Consider the following 14,883-nt stretch of genomic DNA (forward strand, 5'->3'; position numbering starts at 1 on the left):
ATGAAGTAAGTTTTTTATAAAGAAGAAAGAATAGTACCTTTTTGTGAAATTAAAGTCTGAAACAGCATCTTATTCAGGATATGGCATCTTCCCCTATTTTGCAAAGCATTTTTATCACACTCACATGTAGAGAGGGGATAATGTTAGAGTTCAAAAAAAAGGCTTAGTTAGCTAATGCCCAATCCTCCATTGAAAGTAAGAAAATACAGTATTATGGAAGGGTTTTAATTTCTGTTCTATGCCCACAAATAAGAAAGGGATTGGGGGAAAACACAAATGTTTGGAGTCTGATCCTCAGCTGGCATACAATAGCAACTACCTCATTGAGCTTTTGAGAGAACTAAGTGAAATAACATCCAGGAAAAAACAGCCCAGTTACTGGCACATAGTAAGAGCTAAATAAGTTAACTAGCTTTCTCAGTAGCTAAGGAGGTAAGTACAATTCTGGCTCCAAACAGTGCTTCTCAATCCTAGCTGCACATCAGAATTATCTGAGATGTTTAAAGAAAAAAAAAAATCAAGCCCAGGTCCAACTGCGGATCTTGAGTTAATTGGTCTGACTGGGACCTAGTTTGGGGACAAATGAAGAATTTGCTAAGTGATTCTCACGTACAGCTGAAGTTGAAAGTCACTGGCCCAAAACGAGGCCATGGGCCATGTCACCATATCACTGGATAAATACCAAGTAGATGGTAAAGGATGGGGACAAGAATTAAGTATTATAGTTAGGTTTAAAAGGAAGCTTGAAATAACATCTTTTGTCAATTGCAAGCCTGTGATTGCTACAAAAGATGAATAAAGACCTACCTAATTGAAACAAAGCAATTAGGCTTAATAAGAATCTTATTAAAACAATGAAGTTCTCATCTGTCCTTTGGCTAGGGAGACTGTTGACACAGCTAAATGACAGAGAAAAACACACCTACATTAACAAGGGGGCAGTCATTTAATGCAGAAATCCAGTTAACATAAAGAGACAGAGGCTGAACAACAGATAGGACTTCAAACAATGCTGCATAGTGTCACGGATTAGCTCTTACACGCTTGATCTGTTTTCCTTATGATTCCGATCCCAGCACAAAGACAAGAGAAGAGACTTCAATTAAAAAGTAATAATAAGGCAACAGAAGAATCCCCCTGTGACAAGGAACATCCACAAATAATGAGCAAATATTGGGTGCCGACACACAAGACACCATCAGGACAAGTTCTGAAGATGCTGCATTAAACTTTAAAGAGCATGGAACAGTGACAAAATTATACTCGCTTTGTTATGAATCCTTTTGCAAATAGAAATGACTCTCAGGTAATTGTTATATACAAACTTTCTGAAATAAATGAAAATCATACAAATTTTTCCATTGCAGTTCCTTTTCTACACCTAGAAATGTTCCATGGCCCACTGCTCCCTATTTCTCACAGTCAAAGCATAAATAGTCATTAAAGCACTTGAATCCACAGTAATTTTGTCCTTAGAAAGGTTGGGAAGTTTTGCACGATTTTCAATCAGTCATCCAGAAAGGGCTGCAGGCAACAGGTTGGAATGTAAAAGACAGCTTTGTGCTTGGAATCCTGATGTGAGCTCCGCTCCTCTCCCCGTAGGAGTTGCCCATGCCATCCTGGGCTCTGAGTGCAGACAAGTCATACCGTGGAGTCCCTGCCAGACTTTAGATGTGCAATCTTGGTCCGGCTAATAAACGGATAAGCGATGCAGAGACCTCCGGCTGCCACAATAAAACCTAAACTGCACCAGGCGCAAAAGACAGACCAGCTGTAGCCATGTTCCACATCATCAGGCAGGCTATAAATTAGCTTCGGGAGCCGGTTCAAATCGTAAGAGATACTGGCAGCATACGTGCAGAGGGAAATGGTGCAAAAGATCCCTATGAATAATACAAAGGGAACAGAATGATCAGTCACAACCTTGCCTGCTACAAGGAAAACACACCAGACAAGTCTTTGTGAAAATCAGATCGACCAGTCAGGCAATCACTCCACATTCATAAAGATCATAACTCTTATTTAAATTAATTCATTCAAAAAACACTGACACAACTCCTATGTGCCAGACCCTATCTTACGAAAAACGAGAAAACTTTTATAATTTGAATTTTTCAGAATTAGCTGGCTTGAATGATTATGCATGTTGAATTTATTTTTGCTTTTTATTCTTAAAAACAATTTAATAAACATTGTTATTTTATTTTACTTTATTTTTGAGACAGGGTCTTGCTAGGTTGCCCAGCCTGGCCTCCAGCTTCTGTTCCTCCTGCCTCAGCCTCCCTAGTAGCTGAGATTACAAGCATGTGCCATCCCACTTGCCTAAAAATTCTATTTTTAAGGAAAAAAAAAATACAGTCTCTCAAATCTAATTTAAAATAGTTGTTATTTCCTTTTGCTCTACACATGACTTGACACATGTTTATATAGTTGCAATGGTTATACAAGTCTGGGGTTTTTTTCAGTGAACATTACTGTGAGTATTTATCATGTTGCCTGTAAATTATATTTTAAATGAATTCTTACAAGTAGGCTTTTTTTGGTACTGGGGATCGAACCCGGGACCTTGTGCTTTCGAGGCAGGCAGCGGAACCACTGAGTTAAATCCCCAGCCCACAAGTAGCTTTTTTTTTAAGTACAGACTCCAACACATACTAGGGCCTCAACAAAAATATTTTTTCAATTTTTCTATTAGTACATGTTTTCAGTATATAATGCAAACACTCATAATTAAAGATGGCTTTTTTTTTCAGTACTGGGGATTGAACCCAGGGCCTCATACATGCTAGGCAAATCAACAAAAAAAATTTTAATTAATGAATGAATGCTTTGAAATAATATAAATTAAATCTAGAAATCTGCAATTGATGTAAAATAGCTGGGTAAGGAAATATGTACATCAACCATTCGAATTGTAGGCAATTTGAGGGATATAAGGAAAATAGGCATACCCAAAATTTTACTTTTTCTATCAATACATGTATGTATCATTGGCCTTCAAGAACTCTAAAATCAGGACTCTAACAAAAATGCTTCGAAAGTCCAAACCATACATTTTTAGTGCTCAAGTGATGCTCTAAGGATGGAGATACTTCTACTTTCTCACATTGGCTCTTTCGGGTGTTCCTCTTGGGTAGGATGGGATTAGAATAAGGCAGCTGCTGAGTTGATGGTGAGTAATAAAAGCTAGCACCCAGTCAAGTATCAAAATGTCCAGTTCTGTTCTGCATCCTACTCCGGTTCATCCCTGTGTGTGATGGAGGTAGCGTCTATTTGCTGGAAATTTGCATTGGTATCCATAGGGATGCATACAGCATCCCCTTTGGAAACAAGCATCAATTTCAGAACCGAAGAGAGTTAAGAGAACCAGGACTCCTTTTCCACCCTCCTTTTAAAGTATAGCTTTAAATGCCGGGGATTTAGCTCAGTGGTTCCGGCACCTGCTTTGCAAGGACAAGGACCCGAGTTTGACCCCTGGTAACAAAGTATAGCTTTAGAGATCCAAAGCACTAGCAGATATACAAATTCAGAGTAAGTAGCAATTTGAAGGAAATAATGATCACCTTAATGCCATTTTTCCCATTTAATGCTGGAAATCTGCTTCCATCCAAATTATGTAAGGGCACATTGCCTGAATCTTTTTCCAAATGTGCCTTTAGAAAATAAATATTCTAAATTAAAAGGATGCTTGATCTGGGGTAATTTGATTATTTGCTACCTTTTGCCTAATTCTGTTTTTAAACTCTAAAGTGATTTTATTTTTCCAAAAAGGATAAAATCTCATCTTCTGACTTCTTGCTCCATTTTGCCTACAACAGACATATTTTTAAGGAAAAAAAAATACAGTCTCTCAAATCTAATTTAAAATAGTTGTTATTTCCTTTTGCTCTACACATGACTTGACACATGTTTATATAGTTGCAATGGTTATACAAGTCTGGGGTTTTTTTCAGTGAACATTACTGTGAGTATTTATCATGTTTCCTGTAAATTATATTTTAAATGTTGTACCTCAGTTCACACACTTGATTCTGTCCACAATTCTGGTCACAAACCAAGTTGGATGAGAACCGAATCAAATTCAATGGCTAGGTTCAATGTTGACCTTATGGGGAAATCTGATTTGGTTCTTGTCCAATTCATTTTGCGACCAGAATCATGGAGAGAATTGAGTTCATAAACCAAAGTACCACTGTACCACTGTGAGTTCTCCAAAAGAAAGAAAAGATGGAAATAACTCTTTCACAAAGGAATAGGACATTTAAAAAAAAATTCTCTGCTTTTTCCAAACCTTGTGAAGAGCGAATGTGCTTACATTTATTTATACAAATGTTTTCACTGGTACCAAAACAAAGACAAATGTTTATGTATAACAAAGCCCTTTCAATGAATGCTAGTTAATAAGGCCACTAGAAAAAAATAACTGATCTCTGGAATATCAACAGGTAAAATATAATAATTGAATGATGACTTATTCACAGGAAAAACAACTCCGTTCTGCCTTTAGCTGTTTGCACACAGCCGAATGTCTCAAAGCAAGTATTTTTATGAGTGACATCATTTAAATGACCTCTGAAAGCTTGAGTTCAAACTTAGACTGTTAAGTATCCTTTGATGTCTAAATGTGCTGAGATGAAATATAAGGAATATGTATTCTAGTCTTGGGCTCTACAATCATTGTGTGACCTTGAAATAACATAAACTCTCTGAGCTTTAAAGTCTTCATCCAGAAAAAAAAAAGTGAGGGCTTGGTCACTGAAGTCTCTTACAGTGTCAAATTTCTATGATTCTGTTAATCTAAAATAAGACATGGAACAAGTGTATTTCCTGAAACTTATTAGTGAATCTAGTACTCAGTATTATGCAACTAAATAAAGATGGAACATTCTATGCATTTTTCTTTCTGTATGTGTTATTCCTTCTGATTTTAAAAATCAACTCCTCTTCCATCAATTTCATAAAATTGCTTCTGGTGAAATGAATTTTGCCATCACACCATGAAATCTTACTGAATAGAAAAAGGTTATAAGAAATCATCTAATCTTAGGACTTAACCAGGGTGAAGATTTCCTTTTGGCACCAGTGTCATGCATGGTTGTAATTTCCCCCAGGCACTTGGTGTATGCTTACCTCATAGATACTATGCATGATGTCACTAACACAATTTCTTTCTTTGTCCAAGTTGCCAGAGACCTGAAGCTTCCTAATGCTAAATGTGTGGTCCACCAGGAGCACAAGCGCAGAATTTCTTGGTATGCTTTGCTTCTATTCTCACTTTTGGGTCCACCTTGCCTTACGCTATGTCCCCCAGATGCCACGTGTTAAAGGTGCGGTGGCCAGCCTATGGCACTACTGGGAGGTGATGGAACTTCTAGTGGATGGAAGGTGAGGCATAGTAGAAGTTGGTTAGGTTAATGTAGTCACACCCCCAAAGAGGATAGTAGGACACACTCCTCCTTACCCTCTCTTTCTCTTTGCTTCCAAGCATCATGCGGTGAGCAGGTTTGCTCCACTTTATGTTCCATGCCATGATGCCTTGCCTCAAGGCCAAAGTGACAGGGCCAAGTGTCCATGGACTAAAACCTCCGAAACCATGAGCCAAAATAAATCTTTTTTCCTTCAAGTTGATTTTTCTCAGGTATTTTGTCAGAGCAACAGAAAGCTGAGTAACACATGTTGCAAATCTTGTTGTCGTTTTGTTTTATTTTTATTGTTGATATATCTCTATTTTACCATGAAATATTACATGCATCTCTGTGCCACTTGGGACCTTTCTGGAATATGCAATTATCAAACTTTGGCAGAAACTTGCTTTATTTGCTGCAGCTTTGATTCACTCAGCAGAGAGTGGGGGAGCACAGGTCTCTTGGCCTACAAGTATGGAATCCTCTGCCCTTCCCTCTTCCCACAAATGCCCCATAGGCTGTTCCTCCTCGGTAACATTTTCTTTCTTTCTAAGATGTTCTTGCAGTTGTTCTGCGTGAGAAGAAACCACGGGAAAGATGACCAAAAAGAGCTCCTTCTTTCAAACCTCCATATCTCTAAGGAAGTTCGCCAATATCTAGCTGCCACAGCTATTTTTTGGTGGAACTGGCAGGACTATTGGCAGTTAGTACAAGGAAATGTACTGAGAGGAGATAAAGCATTGTTTCCAAATGCTCTCATGAGCTTTTTGAAAAGCAGTCTACTCCATTTGAGTTCTTTTCAAAAGAAAAAAAAAATCTTCCAAATTCAAAAAAATCAAGAAAAAAGCCATTGTTTTAAATAATGAAAGCTTGTTGATCATAGCTGGATTAATAGTTTAGGTCAATTTTGACATTATGAATTCTATTTTAGGCTCCATAGGCACCTTTTAGAGTACTCATGTGTATGAGTTTGATAAGGCTATCATAACAAGACCAGGTGGCTTAAACAATTGAGATTTATGTTCTCACAGTTCGGGAAGTTATCAATCTGCGATAAAGGGGTCAGCAGAATTGTTTTTTTCTGAGTCCCCTCTCCTTGCCACACAGGTGACCATCTTAGACCTCCTTGTGGAAGTCCTTCACATGGACTTCCCCTCTAGAACTTGGTCCAAATTTCCTCTTTAAGAACATGAGCCATTTTGGGTTAGAAGCCACCCTAATGACCTAATTTTCTCTTCAAAAATCCCTACTTTCAAATAATGTCACATTCCAAAATTCTGAAGATTAAGTCTTCAATATATAAACTGAGGGAGGTACAACTCAGCCTATAACATGGGATGTGTATGTGTGTGCACACACCCGCGTGTAATCAGTAAATAGACTACACTTCCATTTCTCTTACGGGTCTTAGCAAGGTTGTTCTGTTTTAAGTGTTTCTTAATAAGATGTCCAACAACTGTTAATCTACTAATGTCTCAGACCTAGTTCTGATTTTATTAAAGGTAGTTTAGTTTCACAAGTTCTTGTTGGTCATAGCCATAACCAGTTCAATACTGATGAGATCAGGAACCCAAAGTATACTTTCCACTCCATTTTCCAGCATGCATCTCAGGCAAAGGTAGAAGAATCTTCCTGAATCTTCCTGGATTTCCTCCAGATGTCATTTAACAGAGCTGCAGACAGAGTCAAGAAAACCTGAGCCAGGTGTGGTGGTGCATGCCTGTAATCCCAGCGCTTGGGAGGCTGAGGCAGGAGGATCACCAGGAGTTTGAGGCATGCCTGGACTACATAGTGAGTTCAGGGCCAGCCTGCACTACAGAGGGAGATCCTGCCTCAAAAAAAAAAAAAAAGAAAGAAAGAAAGAAAAGAAAACCTGCTAAACAAAACAGAATTGTACCATACATGGAGGGGTTTTTTTTCTCATATGTTTGTGATATATAGTAAATATATTTGTCATAGGGAACTGGTGCGTATATATATCAAATCTTGATTCTTTCTGCTTTCCCTTCCTTCTGTCTCCCTCTATCCCCAGATCCCCCCCATCCTTTCAAATAACCAACTCTTTGATTCATTGATCCTTTGTATCTTTTTACTCTCAATTTCATCAATTTGCACTATGATCTTTATCACTTCTTTCCTTCCATTAGTTTCAAATTTGGATTTTCTAGGACCTTGGGTTATTTATTTGAGATTCTTCTTATGTGTCCATTTATAGCTATAGCATTTCCTCTTAGAAATGCTTTCATTGTGTCCCATAGGTTTCGATATGCTGTGCTTCCATTGTCATTTGATTCTAGGAACTTTTTTATTTCTTCCCTGATTTCTTCTGTGATTCATTGATTACTCAACAACATGTTATTTAGTCTCCATATACACGGAGTTTCTACCAATTTATGAGCCAGTTCTTCCAAAATTGTCCCTTGTAGGATTTACCTATGCAGCAAGTTATTTCAGGTAATACTGCACATTCACTACTAGCATCTAGTTAATTAAGGTACGTGAAGGGGGTGTGGAAAGATAAAGTACTCCAGCATCCAGAAAGCTCAAACTCTAAGGGTCCATCCTGAAGATCCATGGGATGAAAGGCCATCCCTCCTTCATTCTTCTCTCTGGCTTTTCTTCCCTTGCCCTCCTGTTTTCCCTAAGCAGCTGATATTCTTCAGCCCAGCTGATGGCCCCAGGAGAGAGGTTTCTGAATCCTGCGCTTACTCCTGCCTATTGCTGGTAGCATCTTAAAACGAATGAGTAATTATCAGTTCCTTGACAACCCCTGTATGCAGCTACTCTTATAAAATATTAAAAGGTTTTCTGCCAATATTCTTAATTAGAAGATACCATGATATCACAGAGTTGCAGGGCTGGAAGGGATATTTTCAGATCAACACAGCAGTAAATTTATGCCACCATCCCAGATCATCGACCTAATTTCCTACCCCTGAAATCTTTGTGGTGCCTGTGGCCAGCTGGTAAGACATAATTAGGGTAACTGGGCCCATTCTTTCCATGTCCCATCTTTGATGTGCTTAAAAGGCTTAAAGGAGTAGAAGTTGCTTCACTCTGGTTAGCCTACTTGATAAATAACCTAACTACAAGACCCAAAGGCATAAACATTGATTCTTCGCCGACTCCTTCAAAAGATGACCTGCCCATCATTCTGGCCTCTTTGCTCTGCCAGCAAAAAATGCTTCATGTTACTTTCTACAAAAATTACTCAAAAACCCATGCCTACATTGCCTAACTAAATGAATCGAGACAGACAAAACTTTTAAAAATAGATAATAAACAAACACAAAAACTGATTCACCCACTATAACCACTAGATTTTAAAACTCCAGTCTTTTTCTGAAAGACTGCAGTAATCTCCTTTAGTGGCAAAATCTGACCTGTTCTAACATAAAGCTATTGTAGTCCTTATTGATCCTGCTTAATGTGAATATTCATATGTTTTGCTGCAGAAATGTTAATGTATTTGACTTCAAGATGCTGCTCCAGACCTTGCTCAGAGTGATAACATAGGCTACATGCACCATATTACCTTTCTAAAACAGAATTTTTAAAATCTTGAATTCCAATATGTATCCAGCCCCAAGGATAAAGCACTACATACCTGCAGTTTTAGTTCATAATTGATAGATAATTCAATACACCTACTGCAGCAGAGTTTTTTGGTTTTCTGGATGCAGTGAAGCAAAGGAACAGGTAATCTAGTGTGGGTGCTAACTGCCCCTGATGCTTTGATGGGGCAGCTGGAGCTCTGTCCCCTTTCCCTGCTGTCAGGAGGAAATGTTCCTGCCATATGTGCTCTTCCAAAATGGCAATGGCTGTTCAGGGAACAACTGAGGAGGACAGAACTAGTGAGCAGTGAGATCCTCACCAAGGGAAGTCCATGCTTTATCTAGTTTTTGGAACTCCTCGTATATTTAAAGATAATTAAAATCCTACAACCGAGATGTAAAAATTACATTCAAAAGTATTATCACTGAGTAAAATCCCTTTAAAATTTATAATTCAAATCATGACAATTATAACTGCATCGTTATGTGGATGGAAATTCAGGGCAGACAGTAGCATACCTTAGTAATGGGCAGAAGCTTGAGCTGGAAGAGGAGAGTCTTACTCCCTCACTCCTATGTACCTATGTGTGTAACTTCAGAGGATATGACATCAAGAGTCTGATTGTGAGGCCCTTGGGCCTACTCTGGTCCTATTTACAGAACCCTTGCAAGGCCCAGGGAAGAGGAAAGGGGATACAGCCTGGCTCCCAAATGTGAACTGACAGTCCACAGCGGAGCTGCTCCACATGTGGGTAATCAAGACCCGTCTGCATGCAGTAAGGCAGAAGGAGAAAGATTGTTCCATAGTTTCCATTTTAACAGCTCAAACTGTCATGTCATTGATGCTTCCCCTTGAAGGTTTGGTTAATAAGTTCAGGCAGAGAATGAAGATGCCAGCACATTAGAAAAGGGCTAAGTTTAGCATCAAAAATCTGTGGGAGGGCTGCTGTCTAGAGCTGCTCAAGACAGTCTGCTTAATTAAAATCAATGCTTTTAACCCTTACTTGCTCTCTCTCCTGCTACTGCATGTGAATATTCTACGGCTAATTTATCTCATCCAGTAGATGAACACAGTCATCTCAGTGTTTCCAAAGGAAATTCCAAGGCATTATTTGTAAGAACAAAAACAAAACATTAAATCTTACAGCAAGGGACATAAGAATACAGCACCCAGGAAACTCCTGGTTCTCCACTGAGCTCACCTAATGCTGGCTTCCCACCTTTCTTTCCTTTAAAAGCAGACCAGCCCCTTGGCCACCCAGGGAGCACTCACTAGGCCTGGCTTTCATGGTCTTAAGATTTATTTTAATGTTAACAATGTTTTATATGCTAAGAGCATCCTAAATTACTCGTGCACTATCTATATTAAAAGCGTCCTTTAAAAAATAACCTTACTGAGCCTTTTTCAAGTCTAGAAATTCTCACACAAGACAAGGGATTGTGATATGGAGGCTTTTAAGGGTAAGGGAAAGCAAATCTGCACTTCTTTGATGTATATAGGCATAAAAATCAAGGAAATGGGGGTCCAACTAATAAGGGAGGAAATGGGAACTATTTTTATTGACAGTTAAGCCACAGTAAATGATTAAAGGAATCCTCTTGGCAGGTCAGTCTCTTTTTCCCTGTTACTATCACCTTCTCTACAATTTAGATTGTAAATATGTACATCATATAGCCAAGCACCCACTGGCTGGATTTGAAGGTTCAAATCCTTCCCCCAAATTTCAGGACCTAGTTTTAGCCTCCATATGCTACAGCCCTGGCAACCAGTGTACATTCACCCAAATCTATAAAAACTATCTGGTTTTCTTCTCAGAACTATACCGGATCCATGAGACTTCTGGAAGCTCTGTCAGGAGGCTTCTGATGACAATCCATGTGCAAGCCTGTCTCACAGAGTGGGAAAGAGGCAGGTGGGAGTGGGAAGCAAAGGTCCCTGCCTGTGTCACTTACGACCTCAGGGTGAGCACACCAGAAAGCAATGTGTCACATACCTGTCAGCTCTGAGAGACAGACAACAGAAAATGGCATGAGCCCTGAAGAAATGTGGCTGCTTGCATGAAGGTGGGTTTGTTAAGTGCCCCATTACAGTGAGAAGTGGTCACTTGCATAACAGAACTCCAGGAAAGTGGAAAAAGCTTATTAAAAATGGCTATCTAGGGTAGTATTAGTTCTGATGTGGAGTATACTTTGCAAAACTTAATTTGGCATTCACTCATTAACACATTAATTTTTGTGAAGGGAAAAGGGGAGATTTCTTCCCTGCGGTCACCTTCAGCCAGCATTAGCCATCAGCTCAATTCTCCTTTTTTAGACACAAGTATCCTTCACTTGTTAAGTAAAATATCCCTAGCCATGTTTTTACATAGCTACTCTCAATTTCTTGCTTTAAGTCAAGTCATTCCTTTACTTAATCTTCTAGTGGTTTTTATCACCTTTAGTTTCAAATTCAAGCTCCTCGCTGTGATGAAGAAAGCCCTAGAGACTTGACCACTGGACACGGCTCCCACCTCAGGTGCTACTGTGTTTTCCTTTCCTCCCCTCCAGCCACTCTGGTCATCTTTCTGTGCCTCGGGGTTCATCAACACCCCCTCCCCAGGATTTGATGCTGGGAGCTTTCTTAGCCTGCAGCACACTCCCAACACCGGCTGATTCTCGGGACTTGGCCAGAAATCATCGCCTCAGTAAGACCTTCCCTGAGCTTCTATTTCACCCTGCTGGTTTTCTTCACATATTTTATCACTATCAAAAATCATTATTTAGGGCTGGAGATTTAGCTCAGTGGTTCTGTCACCTGCCTCGAAAGTGCAAGGTCCCGAGTTCAATCCCCCAGTACTCCCAAAAAAATCATTATTTATCTCTCCCCACAGTAAAACGTATGAGGATTTTACTGCTGTACCCAGAACATGTCTCTAATGCCTAGAGCATTGTCTGACACATAGTAAGTCCCTGAAAAATATCTGTGGAGGGAAGTGGATGAATGTTACATAATAACAATGACACTAGTGCCACCAGTACTGAGGCACATACTTTGAATAGACTTTCAGACCAGAAATGGGTGTGTTTTCCTGTCATCCTCTCTCTCCTCATGGGCTCCTGATTAAGCAGTGGCCCACCTTCACCAAGAGTCCAGGTCAGGATCTGAGGCTCAGTATGAAAGAATGGGACAGAACAATGGAAATTAAACCAGCTCCCTTCCACCAGAGCTACTAACATGGCACAGTGGGAAAACTGGAGCTGCATTTATAACACTAATTTTGTTTAAACTCAGTATTTCCCACAAAGCTAAGTGACCTTCTGGCTGTTCTCACCAGTGAAAATAAAATTATGGGAGGTCTAACATGATGAGGCTGGCTGCAGCCTGAGCAGCATCCGCCACCGCTGGCAGCCTGAGGTGCAGCATACCTGTCATGAGAAACAGGAGGCCGGCCACATGCTGAGTCAGGCTTTCCTCCCAGAAGAAGCTGACAGTGGCCACGATGCAGCCACACAGCAGGACGGCCACCGCCATGCCCAGGAAGCCAGCAGTGATTCTTCTCAAATCTAAACCCAACATAGAAACAGACATCTAAAGTCAGAAAAAGAGTCAGGGAAGTGAAAATTATAGAACAGAGTTTTGTACACATTGTGAAAATTACTAAGCTATGGAGACAGGCTTTGGGCCCACAGGGTGAGGGGGTTTGGGGATTCTCTCCCCAGCTGTCTGTCCATAAGAGGACAGGTGGGTATAACAAGGCTGGGTCAGTCCACCCCTTTGAGGCCATGGAGAAGTCCAAATTTAGAGCAGCTTACTCCAGTTTGTCTTTATGGTGCAGTAGTACTCCACTGTGTATAAACACCAAATTTTCTTTATCGATTCATCTGTTGATCAGCATATAGGCCATTTCCATGATAAAAAAATAACAATTTACTCCACGGTAAACTTGGACAACAGAGAGAAATTAGTGAACTGAGTGTGTGGTAGGTTTGAGAAATATGTTCATCAGCCTTAAAAGGGCAATGGAAATAAAGTTTACCGCCATGATAGTGTCTGTGACTGACTATAGAGAAAGAGCCTAAAAAGTGAGCTACAGTGAAATGGGGTTTTGTCTGAACATCATGGGTGCCAATTTTATAAATTTACTATTACCCCTGCCTATTTTCAAAAAGGACTGTAGGGAATGAAACAGTGAGTCAAAGTGCACACATGAGATATCTGCACATCCCTCAAATACAGGTACCATAAGCCAAGTACCCATTTACCCAGGCTGCGGGACTATCTCGATGGTCCAAGTCCCCACTGCACACCCAACTGCCAAGTGTGGTGCATTGCCCAAACTGACAACCACTGTTCTTACACACTTTCCCTGCACTTGCTAATGTAAGGTAGCACTCAACACTCAGGTGTCTACCCTCTGGCTATTTTATTTTTCTATGTCCTGCCTTTTTTTTTAAACAAAGCTAACCCAAAATACTGTTACCTAAAAGATAAAATTTTTATGAAGCTTCTTAAAACAACAGATTGCAAGCGTATAACTGCTGTCCTTGAGGTCCAGGCAAAGTGCATGTGGACAAGGAACATGCATAAGCACACGGAACAAAGACAAGATGCACACCCCACTATCTTAAATCTGGGTTTCTCTGTTCATGTGGGAGATGTTTGTACAGCTCCTGGCCACAGCAGGGGTACTGTGTAGAGGGCAGATTACAGTAGCTTCCTGTCTCGTTCTTAGCATCGCAGCCAAACACAGGCCATTCCTTTTCTTAAAGGAGATTCCTTATTTCCAGCCTGGAGGACTCAAATTAAAAGAGAGGATCTCTACTAGAAAGGGAATGTAAACACCACAGAGCAAGGGGCTGGGACAGTCACAATTTAAAGATGCTAAGTTGATTGTTACAGGTATCAGTAGCTTGGAGATAATTATATTTTAGCAGGAGAAATGTAGTAATAGTTCAGCCACTATTATCTTAAAGCTCCCAAAGTCCCAGTGATTTGAATGATAGTTCTAAATTTTGTGACTACTAAAAGGCACAAGGTTCAGATGTAATCCACATGAGATTTGCATTAGCACCAGCTATGCTAACCTTATCTGGGCTGTTTCTTAGAAATAGCCAGGCAGGTCTGAGTCTGTTGAAAGCATCTTTCCATGGGAGCTCTGAAAAAATTTAAAGGAGAATGCTACACTATTGCCTTCCTGACCAACAACAGGGTTCAAACTTAGAGGAAAGATTACACAGATCCCATGACAATCTTTTCTTACCTGACCAAGGTAAGAAAGTCAGTAACTAGGAAGCTCATCTGGACAGATGATTAGGACTAATACCTCCAAACATGCTAATTTAGAAGTCCAAACACTTGGATGAGACTTTAACTTTGATCTGCTGAGAGTGACTGTTAAAATATGCCAGCAAGAAAGTACTTTCAAGAAGTCAACACAATTAAGACATAAACCGTATTTTATCCAAAGACTTTCCAAGTCCTAAAGCTTCCAGTCCTAATATTTATAATAGGAGACCAGTGTCATGGCAATATATTAGAGTCTCCACGTATGTGCTTGAGATTCAAAACAGAGCCTTTTGCTCTGCAGGGGCCCACTACTTACAGAAGGAAACTCTGCTTGGTCTCCTACAGTGGCTTTTGCCACTCAAGATTGCTGAGGTCCTTGATGCATATTTCATTGGAAAAGGGACAATATCAACCCTCATTCTAGAAAATACTGAAAAGAGTTCAAGGTAGTGTTTTGCTCTAATGAGCTCTCCACCACCAGGCAGCTTGAATCAACAGTTTCCAAGTAAATATCAGCCCTCTTTAGTTTCTCATCGCATGATCCTTTCTAGAGTTTCACATTTTCCTGACGGTGAAAAAGACCAGTTCCTCTGCTGAGATGTACAGGTAGCAGACACCCTGAGAAAATTATGACACGTACTCATAAAGATTCTTCAGC

At 40.0% G+C, this 14,883-nt stretch overlaps 1 protein-coding gene across 3 annotated transcripts in view; it reads right to left on the reverse strand.

The window, feature by feature from the left end:
- Nucleotides 1-927: 927 nt before the first annotated feature.
- Nucleotides 928-14,883, reverse strand: part of Tmem178a (transmembrane protein 178A) — a 108,404-nt gene continuing 94,448 nt past the window's right edge. For 2 of the 3 annotated variants that reach the window (XM_087216460.1, XM_004839340.4), the window contains exons 3-4: nucleotides 12,365-12,502; nucleotides 928-1,883 (exon numbers count right to left, since the gene is read on the reverse strand). In XM_087216460.1, coding sequence (XP_087072586.1) covers nucleotides 1,642-1,883; nucleotides 12,365-12,470 — 348 coding nt within the window. In that variant the 5' untranslated portion in view covers nucleotides 12,471-12,502 and the 3' untranslated portion in view covers nucleotides 928-1,641. The remainder of the gene's footprint in view (nucleotides 1,884-12,364; nucleotides 12,503-14,883) is intronic. The other variant, XM_021253761.2, reaches the window with a different exon arrangement.

The sequence above is a fragment of the Heterocephalus glaber genome, unplaced genomic scaffold (assembly GCF_053883595.1).
Source record: "Heterocephalus glaber isolate CG9 unplaced genomic scaffold, H.glaber_assembly_v1.0 deba00001457, whole genome shotgun sequence".
Lineage (NCBI taxonomy): Eukaryota > Metazoa > Chordata > Mammalia > Rodentia > Bathyergidae > Heterocephalus > Heterocephalus glaber.